At 42.8% G+C, this 22802-nt stretch overlaps 1 protein-coding gene across 5 annotated transcripts in view; it reads left to right on the top strand.

The window, feature by feature from the left end:
- The window catches only part of LOC137524253 (nuclear factor 7, brain-like), a 157831-nt gene that overhangs the window by 115799 nt on the left and 19230 nt on the right, over nucleotides 1–22802 (top strand). For 2 of the 5 annotated variants that reach the window (XM_068243899.1, XM_068243906.1), the window contains exon 16: nucleotides 1170–2616. The exons of 1 other annotated variant lie outside the window; for it this stretch is intronic. In XM_068243899.1, coding sequence (XP_068100000.1) covers nucleotides 1170–1756 — 587 coding nt within the window. In that variant the 3' untranslated portion in view covers nucleotides 1757–2616. Of the gene's footprint in view, nucleotides 1–1169; nucleotides 2617–7876; nucleotides 9221–18987; nucleotides 21493–22802 lie in introns of those variants that run through there. 2 more of the 5 variants (XM_068243904.1, XM_068243902.1) reach the window with 2 other exon arrangements.

Raw genomic sequence — 22802 nt, 5'->3', positions numbered from 1 at the left:
ATAAGACGCACTTTTTGTTCCACAACATTTTGGGGAAAAAGTGGGCGCGTCTTATGCAGCGAAGGTATGGATTTCGGGATGCAGAGGTGCACAGGGAAGCGGTATATACATTACCTGCTCCTGCCCCCGCGCTCCTGGCTCCAGTCCTGCTTCCCGATCCATTTCTCCCATCCACCGATGCCTGCTGCTACAGCCGCCGCGCTCCTGGCTCCAGTCCTGCTTCCCGATCCATTTCTCCCATCCACCGATGCCTGCTGCTACAGCCACCGCGCTCCTGGCTCCAGTCCTGCTTCCCGATCCATTTCTCCCATCCACCGATGCCCGCTGCTGCAGCCACGAACATCGCTTGCCGGTCCTAATTAGCCGCGCAGGGATTACGCAATCAGCACACGTGCGCCGGGGACACGTATTCGTATGTGCATGCATGACCCTGGCGCACGTGTGTTGCTAGCGTATCCCTGCGCAGCTAATTAGGACTGGCTAGAGATGTTCTGCAGCAGCAGTGGTGGATGGGAGAAGAGGATCGCGCAAAGTAGGACTGGAGCCAGCATTCCGGCGGCAGGAGCAGGTAATGTACTGTATATACTCGTCATGCTGCCGGGACAGGGGGACACGCACAGGGGGACATGGCTGGCACAGGAGGAAACAGCAGGCACAGGGGGACACAGGAAAAGCCAATCACTACACTGACCACATAGGGGAACATAGTGAGACAACAGCCAATCATTACACTGTCCCCTTATGTGGTCAGTGTAATAGTATGTAGTGGAACTGGGTGGGGGTGAAAAGTCCTTAAGACGCCCCTGCATCGTAGACTCACCTAGGTTTAGTTTTTTATTTTTATCCTGATTTTTGCCCTCTAAATCTGGGTGCGTCTTATATGGTGAAAAATACGGTACGTGGAATTCTCCTCCCAAAGCATTCTGGGAGAACAGGTATTTTTCGAATGGCTTCAGAACATTGCCTATACAAACATTTGGCAGAGTTGCACCTCACAGCGCTAAAGATGCCACCACCTGTGATAAAATTTTAGACTGTAAAACAGGGTGAGGAAAGATTTTACAATGGGCAAACACTGACTAAATAATCTATGATCAATTTACGGTATACCTCTGCCTTTGGTAAACCGTCAATCATAAATCATAAACTTGTTTTATTCTGCATTACAGAAGCTAAACACGTTTGGCTTTTTGGAAACGCCGTGATAGTGGAAGCAAAAGGACGCGCCTATCGGGCGCCTTATGGCCTTGACTTGGGGTTACAGGAGAAAAACATCACTGTTCATTGGACGTGCAGGGTGGGCATGATGTGGCATCACTTACTTCCAGACCTGAAGAAGATGAAGCGCCACATGAAGTCTCCGGATGTCATCATCATCCATCTCGGGGAAAACGAACTGGAACGGGGAGTCTATGAATCCCTAAAAGAAACTGTCGCAAATAACATGCTTGAGGTCCGCTCTCTGTACAGTGACACAGTGGTTATGTGGTCACGAATGCTCTCCAGATGGGAATGGGGTCCAAAAAATCTTAGAAATCAGTGCAAAAGAGTCAACCAGGGTGTTGCAAAGAGGTCCACAGCGGGCCAGTTTCACGTGATTTACCATGGCCAGGTAGATGGCAAGATGCACCACCGTTGGAAAACCTTAAATGAACAAGGTTTGGTGCCAGAGACCAACGGGCCTGTGGATGCCGAGCTTGACATGATCAATATGAACTTCAAGGCCTCCGTAATGAGAGCATTAGCAATAACTTAGACGGCTGTGGCTTTTTGGCGGTTAACCTGCTGGCTTGGTGGGCTTGGCGTGGTCCAACATCATATCTGCAGGTCAGGAACATCCACCAGATGAGCTAAAATGTTTTCTCCACTCTTATTTGTCCTAAAGGAGGACTCAGTAAATAAAAGTTCTGAATTCCCACCGGTACTATTATTCTATAATTAGTACATTCAACAGTTTATGCCACTAGCTGCCCCTTAGATAAGCTAACGGTCAAACCATGCTAACCTAGTCCTAGTCTAGAATGGGATACCCGGTAGGTGCGCATAGACTTTCAATACATTTCTTGCTAAAATCTGCTGAAAGTGTGTGTGTGTGTGTGTAGTGTGTGGAGGGTTTCGATAGATGATGGTCTGAGAGGGATCTATCTGTTGGCCACATTGAGTATTGCATGGCCAGCTTAACCATTTCAGCCCGCGGGAATTTTTCACCTTATGCAACAGAGCAATTTTCACCTCCCATTCATTCGCTAATAACTTTATCTCTAATTATCACAATGTTTTCCGCCACCAATTGGGCTTTCTTTGGGTGGTAAATTTTACTAAGAATTATTTTTTTCTAAATGCATTTTAACAGGAATATTAAGAAAGAAATGGAAAAAAATAATTATTTCTCAGTTTTTGGGCATTAAAGCTTTAAGATAATACATGCTACTATAATTAAAACCTATGTAATTTATTTGCCCATTTGTCCCGGTTAGTACACCATTTAAATTTTGTCCCTATCACAATGTATGGCACCAATATTTTATTTGGAAATAAAGGTGCATTTTTTCAGTTTTGCGTCCATCACTATTTACAAGCTTACAATTTAAAAAATGTTCGTAATATGCACATTTAAAACGTTTAGCCTTGAGGTAACTGTTTACGGTTTTTTTTATCATTGTAATTTTTTTTATTAAAAATTTTATTTGGGTAATTTTTGGTGTCAGAAATAAACAGTTAATTTTAAATGTGATAATGTGTGTTTATTGTATTGAAAAATGTACAGTATGTAGATGTAGTTTAACTATTTGGCCACAAGATAGCCACATTGAGATTTTTTTTTTTATTCTCGCTTCCAGGAAGCGAGAAGAGGACGGGAAGCTTTTTTTTTTTTCCACAAAGACCGTGGCCTCTGTTAAGAGGTCGTTGGTTTTTCTGCTGGGATCTTAGATCAATGAACGGGAACCATGTTCCCATTCATTGATCTCCGGGCTACCGGGGGTGGCGCGGGAGCGCACCGAAGTAGGCATCAGCAGCACAGTAGCCGCCTACATAAATGGTTAAAGGACCACTATCACAAAAAAATTGTAAGATTTAAAATTCACATTTATTCAAAGTACATTTCTTCCAGAGTAAAATGAACTACTTTTCTCCTATGTTGCGGTCGCTCGCAGTAGGCTGTAAAAATCGGAAAGTTTTTGGGCTAGTCCATCTTCTAATGGGGGACTCTCAGTATTTCCTTTACACCACATTCCAAATGATGATTTATTTATTTTTACATTAAAACCATTCCAAATTATTATGCAAATTATATTTCCCTCTGATTTTCTTAACCTCCCTGGCAGTCTGATTCCCGCGGCCCTGTGGCTACGGGAAGGTTTTTGTTTTGTTTTTTGCAAACAAAAATTTCTATCATGTAGCTAGCCTAGCGCTAGCTACATGATGCCCCCCTCGCTGCGGCGTCCCTCCTACCCCTCCGATCGCCGGCGCGCTTGCCCATAAGGAAATCCCGTTCGATCCACCCCTCAGCGCTGCTTGGCACTGATTGGCCAGACTGCGCACGAGGTCTGGGGGGGGCCTTTAACGCGGCGGCGATCGCGGTATACATGCAACTAGCAAAGTGCTAGCTGCATGTAATAAAAAAAAATTACGCAAATCAGCCCAGCAGGGCCTGAGAAATACTCCTGCACGGCATAGCCCAAGCTCAGCTCGGGCTTACCGCCAGGAAGGTTAAATAGTGGATGCAAGTGGCGGTCAGCATCATCTTTTAGTTATCAACCATTAGAGCCTCCACATAACTGGATGGTTTTTTGTTTTTTTTTAAAATAAACTTAACCGTGTTAAACCCCGCTTAGTGACCAGGCCATTTTTCCCTAATTGGGCCACTGCAGCTTTAAGGGTTCGCTGCAGGGCCGTAAAACTCAGCACACAAGTGATCCCCACCCCTTCTCTCCCCACCAACAGAGCTCTCTCTTAGTGGGGTCTGATGGCTCCCCCAATGTTTATTTTGTTTTTTCAAAATATTTACAATTTTTTAAATAAATGTACTTATTTTTTTTTTATTAATTTTCTCTCCCTCCCCCAGTCAGCTTATCACAGCAATCAGCTGCAATAGGCTTCAGCCTATCACAGGGGATCACTCCTATGTCTTCCCCGGGGGACAGCCGTGTCACACGGCTGTCCCTAGTACATCGCTGCCTTAGATCGCAGCACTGTACTGAGTTATTAGACGGCACTTTCGTTGGCTAACAGTCTCCGAGCGGCGATCGCCGCTGTGTGACTGATGGTGGGGCGGAGCTCCGTCATCCATGCGGAGATGCGCATGATCTCCTGCAAAGCCCATTCACAGCCGTTCACAACTGGCGTGGAGCGGTCCCTGGGGCTGCTCACACCAATCGGCGTGGAGCAGTCGTTAGGCAGTTAAAATGCTCTATTCCAAATTACTACACACAAGAGTTTTAAAACCCTTTTTATGCTGTAAAGATCTGAGAACGGTCATTTGTTGAAATTGCAGCATTAGGAGGCCATATTTACTATAATCAAAATCTATTTCGATCAAAAAAACCTTAACAGATCAAGTTATTTTTTAACATAGGACCCATATTTGATAGCTGCTTCCGAATTTTTGCATCCATTGAACTTGTGGGTTTTTGAGTTTTTGCTTGAATTTCTTTGCAGGATGTCAGAATAGCCTCTCAGAGCTGCTGTTTGGATGTAAACTGCCTCCCACCCTCATATATCTTTTGCTTCAGGATGCTGCAAGTTTCTCACTATGATCGAGGTCAGGGGAGGATGGGGCCACACTATGAGTCTCTCTCCTTTTATGCTGATAGCAGCCTGTGATGCAGAGGTATTCCTTGCAGTATGAGTCTGTGCATTGTCATGCATGAAGATGATTTTGTCATAGAAAGCACGGTTCTTCTCTAAATACCATGGAAGAAATCGGTCAGTCAGAAACGCCACATACTTTTCAGAACTTTTTACACCTTCAGGGGCTGACCAGCTCCCCCCCCCTCCCCCCCATGATTCCGACACAAACGATAACTCCCCCATCTCCTTGCTGAAGTCACAGGCTTGTTGGGACATGGTGGGCATCCATCACTCCATTCCTTTTGACCATCCAGGGTTGCACGGCACTCATCAGTAAACAAGACTGTTTGAAAATGATTGTTGTAGTTCTGGGCCCACTGCAGCCACTTCTTCTTGTGAGCATTGGTTAGGGACGGCTGAATAGAAGGTTTATGCATAACTGCAATCCTCCTGCACCTTGATGTTCACAGAACTCCAGGGGCACCATCTGCTTCAAATACCCGTTTGCTGCTTTGTTATGGCATTTTAGCAGCTGCTCTCTTAAAGTAAACCTCCGGACTAAAAATCGACTCAGCAGCACTAAAAAGGCTTGGTGTTTCTTTAACAGTTTCACAGCATCAGAACTTTGTTTCTCTTATAGAAGCCTCATTTTTAGCTGCACAGAAGAAAACTGCCCGGGCTTTTTTCCCCTGATGCTGTGCAAAGCATGATGGGATTTCTGATGTTGTTGTTCTTTCTGCTGTTTATTTTTATTTTTTTTTACATTTTGAATTTGACATTTGAAGCCTAGCGTGTGCAGCTGGGAGGGGTGATCAGGACACAGGGCAGTTGGAACTGTGTCTTATGCTCCCTGTCGCCTCCTTTCAACTAAAAAGATGGCTGCCCCCATGACAAAGATGGCAGCCCCCATGAATCACAAACATTTGCCTGTTCTTTTAAAACAAGGTGGGTAAGAGATTATATCTATCTATTCTAATTAACATAACTAATGTCACTTGATGACAGTATGTTTGTTTAGGCTGGAGTTCCTCTTTAATCTGATGTATTGTCTGGAAGAGACCTTACTCATATCTGCACAGACCCGCGTGTCAGCCAAAAATCTTTTACCAGTACGATGATCCCACTTAAGTTTTTGTGAAATATCATTTCACCTATTTCATGCTTTTCGGCAGCAGAGAGATCCTTTTGTCTTTCTCATATTTCTTGAAAATGGGGTCTGTTTTAATAATGTGGAACATCCTTCTTTAGTAGTTTTTCCTTTATTGGGCTCACCTTGGAAACTACTTTAAACAGGTTTTAGAGATTAATTTCAGTGATCAAAAGAGCCCTGAGACGCAACACCATCCATGATTTTAATTAAAAAATAAATAATTTAATCTTTGACAGTGGACCCAAATTAAAAATACAAGATTTCAGAAATGAAATCTATTTTCTAAATTATAATAATAAAATAGCAGCCTTTTTTCAGCTGCATGATGACAAATATAAAATATTTTACATTTATTGGAGGAATCCCTCCCTTCCTTTCATATTGCCGGGACAGAATCCGGCAGTCTGCTGGAGTAGGTAGTGTCCGGCAAAGGAGGAATTGCTAATGGCTGCCACCTGTATAACCCGAGTAATGAAAAGAGGAGGGTGAAAACTGCACTGAAATGCTCATAGGCTTGAAGGAGTATTTATTTATCTTTGTATGTCAGAGTGGTGCAACTAAATATTTTGAATTAAAAAAAAAAAAAATGTTTGGTTTGGGTCCGCTTTAAATACAATTTGCATAATAATTTGGAATGCAGTGTATTCTTTTTAAAATTATTCCCTGGAAAGTATTTATACAAAGTTGCAGGCCGGCCTACTTGCTTGTACACTATTGTGACAGCTGGACTGAGCAACTGGTCCCCAGGATTTGCTTTTGAAAATGAAGAAAACCCTTAGCATCCCCATTGTGAAGATTGACTAGTCCAACACCCTTAGCATCCCCGATGAGGAGATTGACTATTCCACAACCTGTCAGACCTGTCTTTACATCCTATTGTAAGTGACAGAAACATAGGAAATAAGTTATCTATAGTGCATCTTGCTCCAGGCTTATAATGTACTTTTTATACATATGCAGACACTTGCGTTTTACATTTTACGTCACCCATTAGGGATTGATGCTGTACGGACATGTGCCTAGCCTTGAGGCTAGCGATGTGTTATGTTGCTATGGAGGGATGAGGATCGGGCACCAGGGCAGTTGAAGATAGCAGTCGGGGGGGGGGGGGGCCTGTGCTATTTTTGTTCAATCTTTCTAAAGATTGTATGGTGTGTGTTAGATTGTCAATTTATTAATATACACACCCTAGCAATTTTGTCAGTTTCCAATCAGTTTTATCATAATTGGGGAAAAATTGAATGTAGGTATGTGGTACATTGGTTATATTTTTGAAATGTTACAATCAGTCAGAAAAATGTATTGCAATTCTTAAATTGAACAGATATTTAAAAAAAAATTATATGGTGTGTACTGTATATACTCTTCATGCTGCCGGGACAGGGGGACATGCACAGGGGGACATGGCTGGCACAGGAGGAAACAGCAGACACAGGAACAGCCAATCACTTCACTGACCACATAGGGGAACATAGTGAGACAACAGCCAATCATTACACTGTCCCCTTATGTGGTCAGTGTAAAAGTATGTAGTGGAACTGGTGGGGGTGAAAAGTCCTTAAGACGCCCCTGCATCGTAGACTCACCTAGGTTTAGTTTTTTATTTTTATCCTGATTTTTGCCCTCTAAATCTGGGTGCGTCTTATATGGTGAAAAATAAGGTATGTGGAATTCTCCTCCCAAAGCATTCTGGGAGACCAGGTATTTTTCGAATGGCTTCAGAACATTGCCTATACAAACATTTGGCAAAGTTGCACCTCACAGCGCTAAAGATGCCACCACCTGTGATAAAATTTTAGACTGTAAAACAGGGTGAGGAAAGATTTTACAATGGGCATACACTGACTAAATAATCTATGATCAATTTACGGTATACCTCTGCCTTTGGTAAACCGTCAATCATAAATCGTAAACTTGTTTTATTCTGCATTACAGAAGCTAAACACGTTTGGCTTTTTGGAAACGCTGTGATAGTGGAAGCTAAAGGACGTGCCTATCGGGCGCCTTATGGCCTTGACTTGGGGTTACAGGAGAAAAAGATCACTGTTCATTGGACGTGCAGTGTGGACATGATGTGGCATCACTTGCTTCCAGACCTGAAGAAGATGAAGCGCCACATGAAGTCTCCGGATGTCATCATCATCCATCTCGGGGAAAACGAACTGGAACGGGGAGTCTATGAATCCCTGAGAGAAACTGTCCTAAATAACATGCTTGAGGTCCGCTCTCTGTACAGTGACACAGTGGTTATGTGGTCACGAATGCTCTCCAGATGGGAATGGGGTCCCAAAAATCTTAGAAATCAGTGCAAGAAAGTCAACAAGGGTGTTACAAAGAAGTCCAAAGCTGGCCAGTTTTACGTGATTTACCATGGCCAGGTAGATGTCATGATGCACCACCGTTGGAAAACCTTAAATGAACAAGGTTTGGTGCCAGAGACCAACGGGCCTGTGGATGCCGAGCTTGACATGATCAATATGAACTTCAAGGCCTCCATAATGAGAGCATTAGCAATAACTTAGACGGTTGTGGCGTTTTGGTGGTTAACCTGCTGGCTTGGTGGGCTTGGCGTGGTCCTACATCATATCTGCAGGTCAGGAACATCCACCAGATGAGCTAAAATGTTTTCTCCACTCTTATTTGTCCTAAAGGAGGACTCGGTAAATAAAAGTACTGAATTCCCACAGATACTATTATTCTATACTTAGTACATTAAACAGTTTATGCCACTAGCTGCCCCTTAGATAAGCTAACAGTCAAACCACGCTAACCTAGTCATAGTCCAGAATGGGAGACCCGGCAGGTGCGCATAGACTTTCAATACATTTCTTGCTAAAATCTGCTGAAAGTGTGTGTGTGTGTAGTGTGTGGAGGGATTCGATATATGATGGTCGGAGAGGGATCTATCTGTTGGCCACATTGAGTATTGTATGGCCAGCTTAACCATTTCAGCCCGCGAGAATTTTTCACCTTATGCAACAGAGCAATTTTCACCTCCCATTCATTCGCTAATAACTTTATCACTAATTATCACAATGTTTTCCGCCACCAATTGGGCTTTCTTTGGGTGGTACATTTTGCTAAGAATTATTTTTTTCTATGCATTTTAACAGGAATATTAAGAAAAAAATTGAAAAAAATCATTATTTCTCAGTTTTCAGCCATTATAGCTTTAAAATAATACATGCTACCATAATTAAAACCTATGTAATTTATTTCCCCATTTGTCCCGGTTAGTACACCATTTAAATTTTGTCCCTATCACAATGTATGGCGCCAATATTTTATTTGGAAATAAAGGTGCATTTTTTCAGTTTTGCGTCATCACTATTTACAAGCTTACAATTTAAAAAATGTTTGTAATATGCATATTTAAACCGTTTAGCCCTGAGGTAACTGTTTACGTTTTTTTTTTATTGTAATTTTTAGTTTTTTATTAAAAATTTTATTTGGGTAATTTTTGGTGTCAGAAATAGTTAATTTTAAATATGATAATGTGTGTTTATTGTATTGAAAAATGTACAGCATGTAGATGTAGTTTAACTATTTGACCACAAGATGGCCACATTGAGATTTATCTTTTTTTTGTCCTTCTCGCTTCCAGGAAGCGAGAAGAGGACAGAAAGCTCGTTTGTTTGTTTTTCACAAAGACCGTGGCCTCTGTTAAGAGGTCTTTGGTTTTTCTGCTGGGATCTTAGATCAATGAACGGGAACCATGTTCCCATTCATTGATCTCCGGGCTACCGGGGGTGGCGCGGGAGCGCGCCGAAGTAGGCATCAGCAGCACAGTAGCCGCCTGGACGTGAGGATCACGTCTAGTCGGCATAAATGGTTAAAGGACCACTATCACAAAAAAAACCTGTAAAATTTAAAATTCACATTTATTCAAAGTACATTTCTTGCAGAGTAAAATGAACTACTTTTCTCCTATGTTGCTGTCGCTCGCAGTAGGCTGTAAAAATCTGACAGTTTTTGGGCTAGTCTATCTTCTCATGGGGGACTCGCAGTATTTCCTTTACACCACATTCCAAATGATGGTTTATTTATTTATTTATTTTTACATTAAAACCATTCCAAATTATTAGGCAAATTATATTTCCCTCTGATTTTCTTAAAGAGTGGATGCAAGTGGCAGTCAGCATCATCTTTTAGTCATCAACCATTAGCGCATAATTCAAATGTTACTATACAAACCTCTGCATGATAACAGGATGTTTTTTAAAAAATATACTTAACCACGGTGTTAAACCCTTAGTGACCAGGCCATTTTTCCCTAATTGGGCCACTGCAACTTTAAGGCCTCGCTGCAGGGCCGCACAACTCAGCACACAAGTGATCCCCACCCCTTTTCTCCCCACCAACAGAGCTCTCTCTTAGTGGGGTCTGATGGCTCCCCCAATGTTTTTTTTTTTTTTTTCAAAATAGTTTTATTTTTTAAATAAATGTACTTATTTTTTTTTTATTAATTTTCTCTCCCTCCCCCAGTCAGCCTATCACAGCAATCGGCACGATCTCATGCAAAGCCCAAACCCAGCCGTTCACGACAACTGGTGTGGAGCGGTCCCTGGGGCTGCTCACACCAATCGGCATGGAGCAGTCGTTAGGCAGTTAAAATGCTCTATTCCAAATGACTACGCACAACAGAATTTTGAAACACTTTTTATGCTGTAAAGATCTGAAAATGGTCATTTGTTGAAGTTGCAGCATTAGGAGGCCATATTTACTATAATCAAAATATATTTCCATCAAAAACACCTTAACAAACCAAGTTATTTATTAACATAGGACCCATATTTGATAGCAGCTTCAGAATTCTTGCATCCATTGATCTTGTGAGTTTTTTGAGTTTTTGCTTGAATCTCTTTTCAGGGTGTCAGAATAGCCTCTCAGAGCTGCTGTTTGGATGTAAACTGCCTCCCACCCTCATATATCTTTTGCATCAGGATGCTCCAAGTTTTTCACTATGATTGAGGTCAGAGGAGGATGGGGGCCACACTATGAGTTTCTCTCCTTTTATGCTGATAGCAGCCTGTGATGCAGAGGTATTCCTTGCAGTATGAGTCTGTGCATTGTCATGCATGAAGATGATATTTCTCATAGAAAGCATGGTTCTTCTCTAAATTCCATGGAAGAAAGCGGTCCACATACTTTTCACACCTTCAGGGGCCGACCAGCTCTCCCCCCCCCCCCCCCATGATTCCAACCCAAACAATGACTCCCCCATCTCCTTGCTGAAGTCACAGGCTCGTTGGGACATGGTGGGCATCCACCACTCCATTCCTTTTGACCATCCAGGGTTGCACGGCACTCATCAGTAAACAAGACTGTTTGAAAATTATTGTTGTTGTTCTGGGCCCACTGCAGCCATTTCTTCTTGTGAGCATTAGTTAGGGGAGGCTGAATAGAAGGTTTATGCATAACTGCAATCATCCTGCTCTCTTAATCTGATGTATTGTGTGGAAGAGACCTGCCTCATTTTGCTTTTATCTGCGCAGACCCGTGTGTCAGCCAAAAATCTTTTACCAGTACGATGATCCCACTTAAGTTTTTGTGAAATATCTTAAGGTTTTCATACCTTGTCCGAGGCATTCACCTATTTCATGCTTTTCGGCAGCAGAGAGACCCTTTTGTCTTTCTCATATTTCTTGAAAATGGGGTCTGTTTAATACTGTGGAACATCCTTCTTTAGTAGTTTTTCCTTTATTCTTTTTCTTTATTCTTTTTCCTTTATTGGGCTCACCTTGGAAACTACTTTAAACAGGTTTTAGAGATTAATTTCAGTGATCAAAAGAGCCCTGAGACGCAACACCATCCATGATTTTAATTGAAAAATAAATAATTTAATCTTTGACACTTAAAGTGGACCCAAATTAAAAATACAAGATTTTAGAAATAAAATCTATTTTCTAAATTATAATAATAAAATGGCAGCCTTTTTTTTGAGCTGCATGATGACAAATATAAAATATTTTACATTTATTGGAGGAACCCCTCACTTCCTTTCATATTGCCGGGACAGAATCCGGCAGACTGGTGGAGTAGAAGGTGTCCAGCAAAGGAGGAATTGCTAATGGATGCCACCTGTATAACCCTAGTTAAAGGGGAACTTCAGCCTAAACAAACATACTGTTATTAAGTTACATTAGTTATGTTAATTAGAATAGATAGGTAATATAATCTCTTACCCACCTTGTTTTAAAAGAACAGGCAAATGTTTGTGATTCATGGGGGTTGCCATCTTTGTCATGGGGGCAGCCATCTTTTTGGTTGAAAGGAGGCGACAGGGAGCATGAGACACAGTTCCAACTATCCTGTGTCCTGATAACCCCTCCCAGCTGCACACACTAGGCTTCAAATGTCAAATTCAAAATGTAAAAAAAAAAAATGCACCAAAACAGCAGAACAAGAACAAGATCAGAAATCCCATCATGCTTTGCACAGCATAAGGGGAAAACTGCCCGGGCAGTTTTCTTCTGTGCAGCTAAAAATGAGGCTTGTATAAGAGAAACAAAGTTCTCATGCTGTGAAACTGTTAAAGAAGCAGCAAGCCTTTTCAGTGCTGCTGAGTCGATTTTTAGTCTGGAGGTTCACTTTGAGGAAAGAGAAGGGTGAAAAGCATGCACTGAAATGCTCATAGGCTTGAAGGAGTGTTTATTTATCTTTGTATGTGTCAGAGTGGTGCAACTAAATATTTTGAATTTAAAAAAAAAAAGTTTGGTTTGGGCCCGCTTTAAATACAATTTGCATAATAATTTGGAATGCAGTGTATTCTTTTTAAAAGTATTCCATGGAAAGTGTTTATACAAAGTTGCAGGCCGGCCTACTTGCTTGTACACTATTGTGACAGCTGGACTGAGCAACCGTTCCCCAGGAATTGCTTTTGAAAATGAAGAAAACCATAAGCATCCCCATTGCGAAGATTGACTAGTCCAACACCCTTAGCATCCCGATGAGGAGAATGACTATTCCACAACCTGATGAAACAGAGAATGTTTTCTCTGAGAAACGCGTTGTTTACTAATAAATAAGCCCCTTTTTATACCTTACTACCTCACCACTCTCTATTTTATTTGCGGCAAGTCACAGCGATTATATCTGCTAGCCGCACAATACTACTCAGTACGCTACTGACATCGCATAGACGCCGCTCACTCTCGTTCGGTCCCGCAAGGTGAGCGTGCGCCAGGATCTAACGTTTGGCCTGCCTACAGCCTCCCTGGAAGTGTCCTAAGTGAGAACTGGACTCCCTGGTGGCCCTCTGGATCCTCCGCCTGGAGCTGGATCGTGAGCCTGGTCCCTGGCCCCTAAAGGGACAAACGCTATCAGAGGCTGTGTCCTACGAGCAGCCATTTCTGAACAGGTTAGACCTGTCCTTGGCAGGGTGGATGCTCCTATTTATTTGTCACTCAGAGCGCTCTCTCTTTTGCATGTTTTTACTTTCTCTAGTGGATACTGACAGCTGCCTAAGGAGGATTGCCAGATCGCACCAACAGGGAACTGTCTACATTCCCGATTTGCATTATTCCACAACCTGTCAGACCTGTCTTTACATCCTATTGTAAGTGACAGAAACATAGGAAATTAGTTATCTATAGTGCATCTTACTCCAGGCTTATATTGTACTTTTTATACATATGCAGACACTTGCGTTTTACATTTTACGTCACCCATTAGGGATTGATGCTGTACGGACATGTGCCTAGCCTTGAGGCTAGCGATGTGTTCTGTTGCTATGGAGGAATGAGGATCGGGCACCAGGGCAGTTGAAGATAGCAGTCGGGGGGCCTGTGCTATTTTTCTTCAATCTTTCTAAAGATTGTATGGTGTGTGTTAGATTGTCAATTTATTAATATACACACCCTAGCAATTTTGTCAGTTTCCAATCATTTTTATCATAATTGGGGAAAAATTGAATGTAGGTATGTGGTACATTGGTTATATTTTTGAAATGTTACAATCAGTCAGAAAAATGTATTGCAATTCTTAAATTGAACAGATATTTAAAGAGTAACTGTCAGGCTGCAAAAGCTAATTGAAACCTCTATTCTCCTGTGTTAAACAGTTTAGAAGGAAGCCAAAAAGGCAATACTGAAGTTAAAAATCTCTCTTACTTTGATGCTTGCTGAACAGCAAGGCTCGTTATTCCCAAGCTCCTAAGGAGGCTGGCAGGATGCATAACAGATACTGCAAAGCATTCTGGGGCTGCTTCTTCTCCCCACTGCATTCCCTTGGTCCTTCCCTATCCCGCCCTAAGGCTGCTTTCACAGTGAGAAGTTACAGGCTCATGTTACAGCAACTTGTAATTTGCAGCCAAGCTCACAACACTGAAAAATCTATGTGCTGTTCACAGGGCATATGTTCCGTTAGAGTATACTGCAGGAGTCCGCTATTGTTCCTAGCCACATGGCTAATTAATATTCACTGCACAGTTGAACCATTAGGCTCTTTGATCTTGATCTTTTTTGTGAGTGGAATCATCAGGAAGCAGGGTAAGGGAGGATATGACATCACAATTGGCTTCCTAGAAGACAGACAAACATGGAACCTGCCATGAGCTGTCAGGAGCATCATTTTCTGCAAAAACTATATAAAAATTCTGTGAAATCCAAACGTGGACAGTGAAATGCATATGTAATGTAAGTACAGCCAATATTTAGCTACTGATATATGTGTGTTTTTCTCTGAGACCCTGTACCTAACAGCTCCTCTTTAAAAAAAATTGTATGGTGTGTGGCCACCTTTACACTGATCAAAAAAATAAAGGGAACACAAAAATTAAGACATCCTAGATCTGAATGAATGAAATTTTCTTACTGAATACTTCGTTCTTTACATAGTTGAATATGCTCACAACAAAATCGCACAAAAATTATCAATGGAAATCAAATGTATCAATCCAAGGAGGTCTGGATTTGGAGTCAAACTTAAAATTAAAATGGAAAAAAAACACTACAGGCTGATCTTTGTTGTAATGTACTTAATACAAGACAAAATGAGGCTCAGTAGTGTGTGTGGCCTCCACATGCCTGTATGACCTCCCTACAATGCTTGGTCATGCTCCTGATGAGATTGCAGATACTCTCCTGAGGAATCTCCTCCCAGACCTGGACTAGAGCATCCACCAACTCCTGGACAGTCTGTGGTGCAACGTTGGTGGATGGAGTGAGACATGATGTCCCAGACGTGCTCAATTGGATTCAGGTCTGGGGAACGAGTGGGCCAGTCCATAGCATCAATGCCTTTGTCTTGCGGGAACTGCTGACCCACTCCAGCCACATGAGGTCTAGCATTGTCTTGCATTAGGAGGAACCCAGGGCAACTCACACCAGCATATGGTCTCACAAGGGGTCTGAGGATCTCATCTCGGAACCTAGTAGGAGCAAATGGAGGACTGTGCGGCCCCCCCAAAGAAATGCAACCCCACACCATTACTGACCCACTGGCAAACCAGTCATGCTGGAGTATGTTTTAGGCAGCAGAACGTTCTCCACGGCATCTCGAAGCTCTGTCACCCCTGTCACGTGCTCAGTGTGAACCTGCTTTCATCTGCAAAGAGCTCAGGATGCCAGTGGAGAATTTGCCAATCTTGGTGTTCTCTGGCAAATGTCCTGCACGGTTTTGGGCTGTAAGCACAACCCCCACCTGTGGATGTCGGGCCCTCACTCCACGCTCATGGGGTGTGTTTCTGACCGTTTGAGCAGACACATGCATGTTTGTGGACCACTGGAGGTCATTTTGAAGGGCTCTGGCAGTGCTCCTCCTGTTCCTCCTTGCACAAAAGCAGAGGTAGCAGTCCTGCTGCTGGGTTGTTGCCCTCCTACAGCCTCTTCCACATCTCCTGATATACTGGTCTGTCTCCTGGTAGCGCCTCCATGCTGTGGACACTACGCTGACAGACACAACAAACCTTCTTGCCACTGCTCACATTGATGTGCCATCCTGGATGAGCTGCACCATCTGAGCCACTTGTGTGGGTTGTAGACTCCGTCTCATGCTACCACTAGAGTGAAAGCACCACCAGCATTCAAAAGCATAGGAACTGAGAAGTGGTCTGTGGTCATCACCTGCAGAGCCACTCCTTTATTGGGGATGTCTTGCTAAATGCCTATTATTTCAAACTATTGTCTATTCCATTTGCATAGCCGCATGTGAAATTGATTGTCAATCAGTGTTGTTACCTAAGTGGTAGTTTGATTTCACAGAAGTGTGATAGACTTGGAGTTACATTGTGTTGTGTTTGGTCACACTACAAGAGCTTTTTGAGCGCAAGTGATTTCGAAAAGCTCTTGCTAATGCAATGATATGGGGGATTTTTTCAAAATCACATCCATCCAGTGTGAACACACAAGTAGAATAACATTAGCAAGAGCTTTTAAAATCACAAAGCGCTCAGGGGAGAAAAAAAGCTCTTGTGTGAACAAGCCATAAGTGTTTCCTGTATTTCTTTGAGCATTGTACCAGTATCTGCTGCCATCACTCAAAAAAGCATTGACCGATTTCTTTGAAACTTGGTATACAGATTCCTTACTACCTGGGATGATATGTTCTGGGGGTCTTGTGTTCCCCCCTGCACACCTGGGCAGAACCACAAACAGCCAATCAGATTTCATCCATTCACGTCAATGGAAAAAAAATATTCAGGTCTGGAGACTGAGATGGCCATTCCAGAACGTTGTACTTGTTCCTCTGCATGAATGCCTTTTTTGAGCAGTGTTTAGGGTCGTTGTCTTGTTGAAAGATCTATCCCCGGCGCAGCTTCAGCTTTGCCACTGATTCCTGGACATTGGTTCCCAGAATCTGCTGATACTGAGTAGAATCCATGTGTCCCTCAACTTTGACAAGATTCCCAGTCCCTGCACTGGACACACAGCATGATGGAACCACCACCATATTTTACTGAAGGTAGCAGGTGTTTTTCTTGGAATGCCGTGTTGTTTTTCCTCCATGCATAACACCCCATGTTATGCGCAAATAACTCAATTTTAGTTTCATCAGTCCACAGCACCTTATTCCAAAATGAAGCTGGCTTGTTCAAATGTGCTTTAGCATACCTCAAGCGGCTCTATTTGTGCTGTGGGCGGAGAAAAGGCTTCCTCTGCATCACTCTCGCATACAGCATCTCCTTGTGTAAAGTGTGCTGAATGGTTGAACGATGCACAGTGACTCCATCTGCAGCAAAATGATTTTGTAGGTCTTTGGTGCTGGTCTGTGGGTTGACTCTGACTTCTCACCATTCGTCGCTTCTGTCTATCCGAGATTTTTCTTTGTCTGCCACTTCAAGCCCTAACTTGAACTGAGCTGGTGGTCTTTCATTTCTTCAATATGTTCCTGTGGAAACAGACAGCTGAAATCTCTGAAACAGCTTTCTGTATCTTTCCTCTAAACCATGTTGATACTCTTCAGAGAAGAGTTAAGAGGAGAGACACTTAAAATTGACCCCCTTAAATACTCTTTCTCATAATTGGATTCACCTGTGAATGTAGGTCAGGGGTCACTGAGCTTAGGGCCCGTTTCCACTAGGAGCGGTGCGATGCGGCTACATAGCCGCATCGCACCGCAGGTGTCCTGACACACATGGACAGCAATGGAAGAGTTTCCACTGCGTGCATGTTGTGCGGAGCGATCCGAGAATCTGCAGCATGCTACAGATTCTCACACGGCCGTATCCGCCCGCAGCCGCGTCCCATCTCCTCCAATACACTTTCGCGATGCGATGCTGCTAGGTAGCCACATTCACATCACTTTGTAGTGGAAACCGGCCCTTACCAAGCCAATTTAAGTTGCAATAATTAGTTCTAAAGGTTTTGGAATCAATAAAATGACAACAGTGCCCACATTTATGCACCTGCCTAATTTTATTTAAACAGTTATTGCGCACTTTCTGTAAATCCAATAAACTTCATTTCACTTCTCAAATATCACTGTGTGTGTCAACTATATGATATATTTAACTGACATTTTTTTATCGTAACAACCAACAATTTATACAACAAATTCATGACGATTAACAAGGTTGCCCAAACTTTCGCATCCCACTGTATATACATACATTTAGCACAGTTGCACCTGACAGCACTAAAGATGTTTTTTTTACAGATTGTAAAACAGGTTGAGGAACGATTTTACAATAGGCAAAAACTGACTAAATAATTTATAATCAGATTACGATATATCTCTGCCTTTGGTAGACCGGCAATAGCTCAGCCAGCTGGGGTCCAAAGTCCAGCAGGAACTCCAGCTTTCTGAGGGCCATGTCCACCTTTTACTTTTTAAATAATTTATAAGTGATGTGAAAAATAAGCAATTTTATCAATTTTGTTATATTCAGTACAGTTCCTCTTTAACCTCTTGCGGACCGCAGTGTTAAACCCCCCTAGTGACTAGGCCATTTTTTGTTAATAAGGCCACTGCAGCTCTGAGGCCAAGCTGCAGAGCCGCACAGCACACAAGTGATCCACCCCCCACCCCCCCTTTTCCCCCACCAACAGAGCTTCCTGTTGGTGGAGTCTGATCATCCCCTCCAGTGTTTATTTTTTTTCTTATAAATATTATTTTTTAAATAAAAATGTGTATATATTTTTTTTCTTTTTGAATACCCTATCCAACCTTCCCCCCTCCCCCCCCTGCTGGCCAATCATTGTGATCGGCTGTAATAGGCTTCAGCCTATGACAGCGAATCACCGCTGCCACTCTGGAGGGGACAGCCGTGTCACATGGCTGTCCCCAGTACAGCGCTGCCTTAGATCGCAGCGCTGTACTGCCCTAATAGATGGCCGTTTTGCGATCACCGCATGGAGACTGAAAGGGGGGCGTAGCTCCGACCCTGAGCAGGAGATGCGCGCTCAGCGTGCGCGTGCACCATCTCCTGCTAGCCCCATAGAAGACCGTTCAGGCCAATGGGCGTGGAGCGGTCCTGGGGCTGCCGCGATGCTCACGCCAATTGGCGTGGAGCAGTCAGCAAGTAGTTAATGTTCAAGGTGTGGTATGGACTTAACATTTCAGATTTATGTCTCCCTGTCATAAACTTGTTTTATTCTGCATTACAGACGCTAAACACGTTTGGCTTTTTGGAAGCGCCTTGCTAGCGGAAGCTAAAGAACGTGCCTATCGGGCGCCTTATGGCCTTCACTTTGGGTTACAGGAGAAAAACATCACTGTTCATTGGAAGAGCTGGGAGGACATGATGTGGGATCAGTTGCTTCCAGAACTGAAGAGGTTGGAGCTCCATATGAAGCCTCCAGATGTCCTTATCATCCATCTCGGGGAAGATGAACTGGCATCCGAAGGCCGTCAGTCCCTGATAATCACAGGCAATAAGATCAACTCTCTGTACAGTGACACAGTGGTTCTGTGGTCATGGATGCTCACCAGATGGTATTGGGACATGAGAAAAATTAGAAATGTGAGCAATAAAGTCAGCAGGACTTTTAAACGATTTGGGCTCAGGTTTAACATAATTACGCACAATCATGTGGTAAACGCGTTGCAGCATCGTTGGAAAATCCTCAAGCAACAATTTTTTTCCCCAGACGATATGAAGCTTGTGGACGCCGAGCTGGACATGATCAATATGAACTTCAAAGCTGCCATTATGAGAGTATTAGCAATAATTTAGAAGGCAGTGGAGTCTTATGCTGGGCATACACGGATGCAATTCCGCGCGGAATCGAGCCACTGGCTCGATGTCCCCGCGTGCGTCCGGATCGATTCCCACTCGTCCCCGCGGGCACTGCCTTATCTTCCGCTCGATTCTGTCCATTGTCCGCCCGCAGGGATCGAGCAGCGAATCGATCCGCGCGTTGATCGGACCTGTCGGAAATTATCAATCGCGCCATCAGCGGCTCTATTGATAAGGACAAAACTGTCCATGTATGCCCAGCACCAGTGGTTGACCTATTGGCATGGTGGGCTTGCGTTAACCCTTGTACACCAAGTAAATATTCCACCCAACGGTTGTAACAACAAGAGTAGTGGGTTGGGACATGGAAACAAACACACGTGGAGAGAGCGACTCGGCGTGCAGTCTGTCGGCGTGCTCTGAGCTAAGGCAGTATATTGCAGCAACAAGAAGACACAGTGAAAAGCTCGGCACTACTATTGTTGGTTTATTGCTGATGCACTTGCATTCAATTCTTTGTCAAAAAAAGTTAATCTTGTGTAAAAATTATGACATTCAAGATAATACTTATTGTGCATAATATGAAGGGGATGTGGGATGGGCCAGTGGGTGCAGTTGGTTGTATTTCTGGAGACAACAGCTGTGGTCCTACATGATACAGTGGGATGCGAAAGTTTGGGCAACCTTGTTAATTGTTATGATTTTCCTGTATAAATCGTTGGTTGTTACAATAAAAAATGTCAGTTAAATATATCATATAGGAGACGCACACATTATATTTGAGAAGTGAAATGAAGTTTACTGGATTTACAGAAAGTCTGCAATAATTGTTTAAACAAAATTAGCCAGGTGCATAAATTTGGGCACCACAAAAAAGAAATGAAATCAAGATTTAGTAGATCCTCCTTTTGCAGAAATTGCAGCCTCTTAACGCTTCCTGTAGGTTCCAATGAGAGTCTGGATTCTGGTTGAAGGTATTTTACACCATTCCTCTTTACCAAACATCTCTAGTTCATTCAGGTTTGATGGTTTCCGAGCATGGACAGCTCTCTTTGGATTAGTTGTCATAAGTAGGGATAAAGTTATTGTTGATTAAATAGGGACATGCCTAAAATGTCAAAACTGATCTAGTTCATAAGGGGAAACAAGTTCTGGATGCGTAGTCTAGAGGTAGGCAGTGGAGGTTAGGGGAGGTTTGGATTAGGGAAAGGGAAGAGACTGAAGTTTGCATGGCTGAATTTGGGGAGTCGGAAGAAACAGGAACTCTTAAAGTGACCCTGGACACAGAACAAATAATGAGAGAGGTGATTCCTGTAGTGCTGCCTGCAGCTACCAGTAGACCATGTGAAGGTGAAACCAGTGAAAGGCTGTAGAATCTCCTACCAGACAGCTTCTTCTTAACTTGTCCCGGGAACACTGTCTTCTTCTCTGACCTCATTTATCTGTTCAGATGCCCCCACCTGCCCCTCCCTGACACAAGCCCAGCTATAGGACATACTGTAGAAGTTCCCACATTTTACACACAGCCCCTCCTCTCTGCACTCTGCTGACTGTATGGAATGATTTGCCTCTGGTGATGCCACATTCATTAGAAACATTTATAATTGTTAGGAGAGGACATTACTCTCATCACATACAATCGTCGTTCCACAGTCCAGCTTCTATGTGACATTGTGTTCTTTGTGCCACACCCATCACCATGTGTGGAATTGTGTGTAGTAAACATGTCTGAACAGCAACTCCGTTCCCTCAGATAGAGATGGGTGGGGCTCCTCTGAAAGGATACTGATTTTTTTTTTTTTTAAAGATACTTTCTGTGATTTTTTTCCCCCCTACTTTTGTGATTCTTTTAGTATTTTAGGTATAAACGTTGAATTGACTGTGGCGACATTGTTGATTTTAATAAAATGTTGTATTTTCTTTTAACACCAAAGAGTTGCAATGTGTTTTTGTTACTTATGGCTCAGAATATGAACCAGTATTTTTTCCCACCACCCATAACTCATACAAGGCCTGGCTAAATGCCCAATTGGCTGATTAGTCTGCTTTCCATGCAGGTTTATCATCATAAATACAGAGTTTGGGTGCTGCTTATACAGGTATCTTCCAGGTCCCAGAAAAACCCTTAAAGGAACCCAGAGATGTTAAGTTCTAAAGATTTGATAGTTACCCGGGGCTTCCTCCAGCCCCATAAGCTTGTCCCTTGGCGTCCGCAGTCTGCCGTTTAGCCGCGGTAATAGAGATTTTTTATTGGATTTTATGCATACATACAAACAAACAATTATTAACCCCACCCCCAACCCTCAAAAACCCCAACCCTGGAGGGCTCAAATATACAATGACAAAGTACATTTTATGCATTGTTAACGTATGTTTCAACATATTGTATTCCAATACAGTGTGATCCATATATATATATAATCAAATATATCAAACACTGAGACATATACATATTGTAGCTTTATCCATTTACCAGAATTCACAGGTATATATCTGAGACACTAACATTAATGTCCAAGTCTGGTATTACCGTCTCTGAGTTCTCTACCCATGTACCCCACACCTTAGCAAATTTCCCAGGGTGTCCCCTCACCTGATACGTCAGATTATATAGTGGCAGGTTTAAGTTAACTAAGTTTTTAAAAACACCAATGGAAGAAATTTTTGTTTCCATTTAAGCAGTATACATTTTCTGGCATAAAAGAACACAGTGAGCAGGAACAACCTCTTGTATTTGTTGCAAGTAGCATTGTCAATAATGCCAAGTAGCATAGCTTTGTAAGAGATCTCAACAGGGCGACCCAGGACCGTTGTTAAAAGGTTAGCTACTACATCCGTACATTCCCAAATACAATGAATAAAATTAGCATCCAGGCGTCCACATTTAAAATACCTTGAACTGATATGTGGGCCTATCCTAGCTAACCTGACCGGTGTATAATATGCCTGGCAAAACCATTTAATTTGAATTTGCTTGTCTTGCGCGCTAATGACAGACGACATATAGTGCATTTCAAATTCCACCCAATCAGTTTCAGTAAAACTATATATATATATGATTGCCATTTGAGTTTAGTACTCTCATATCTCTGGTAACCACCTTTTGTGCAAAGAATGGAGTAATATCTGGATATCTGCTTAGATGTATCTTTGTTCAGCATAAGGAGCTCAAGTTCCGAGGGTTCGACCCTAACACCCGAGGTTCCAATCTGGACCCTTATCGCGTCACGAAGTTGAAAATAT

The sequence above is a fragment of the Hyperolius riggenbachi genome, chromosome 7 (genome assembly GCF_040937935.1).
Source record: "Hyperolius riggenbachi isolate aHypRig1 chromosome 7, aHypRig1.pri, whole genome shotgun sequence".
Taxonomy (NCBI): domain Eukaryota; kingdom Metazoa; phylum Chordata; class Amphibia; order Anura; family Hyperoliidae; genus Hyperolius; species Hyperolius riggenbachi.
Note: the sequence above shows the minus strand (reverse complement) of the source record. Positions and strands in the feature narration are given on the sequence as shown.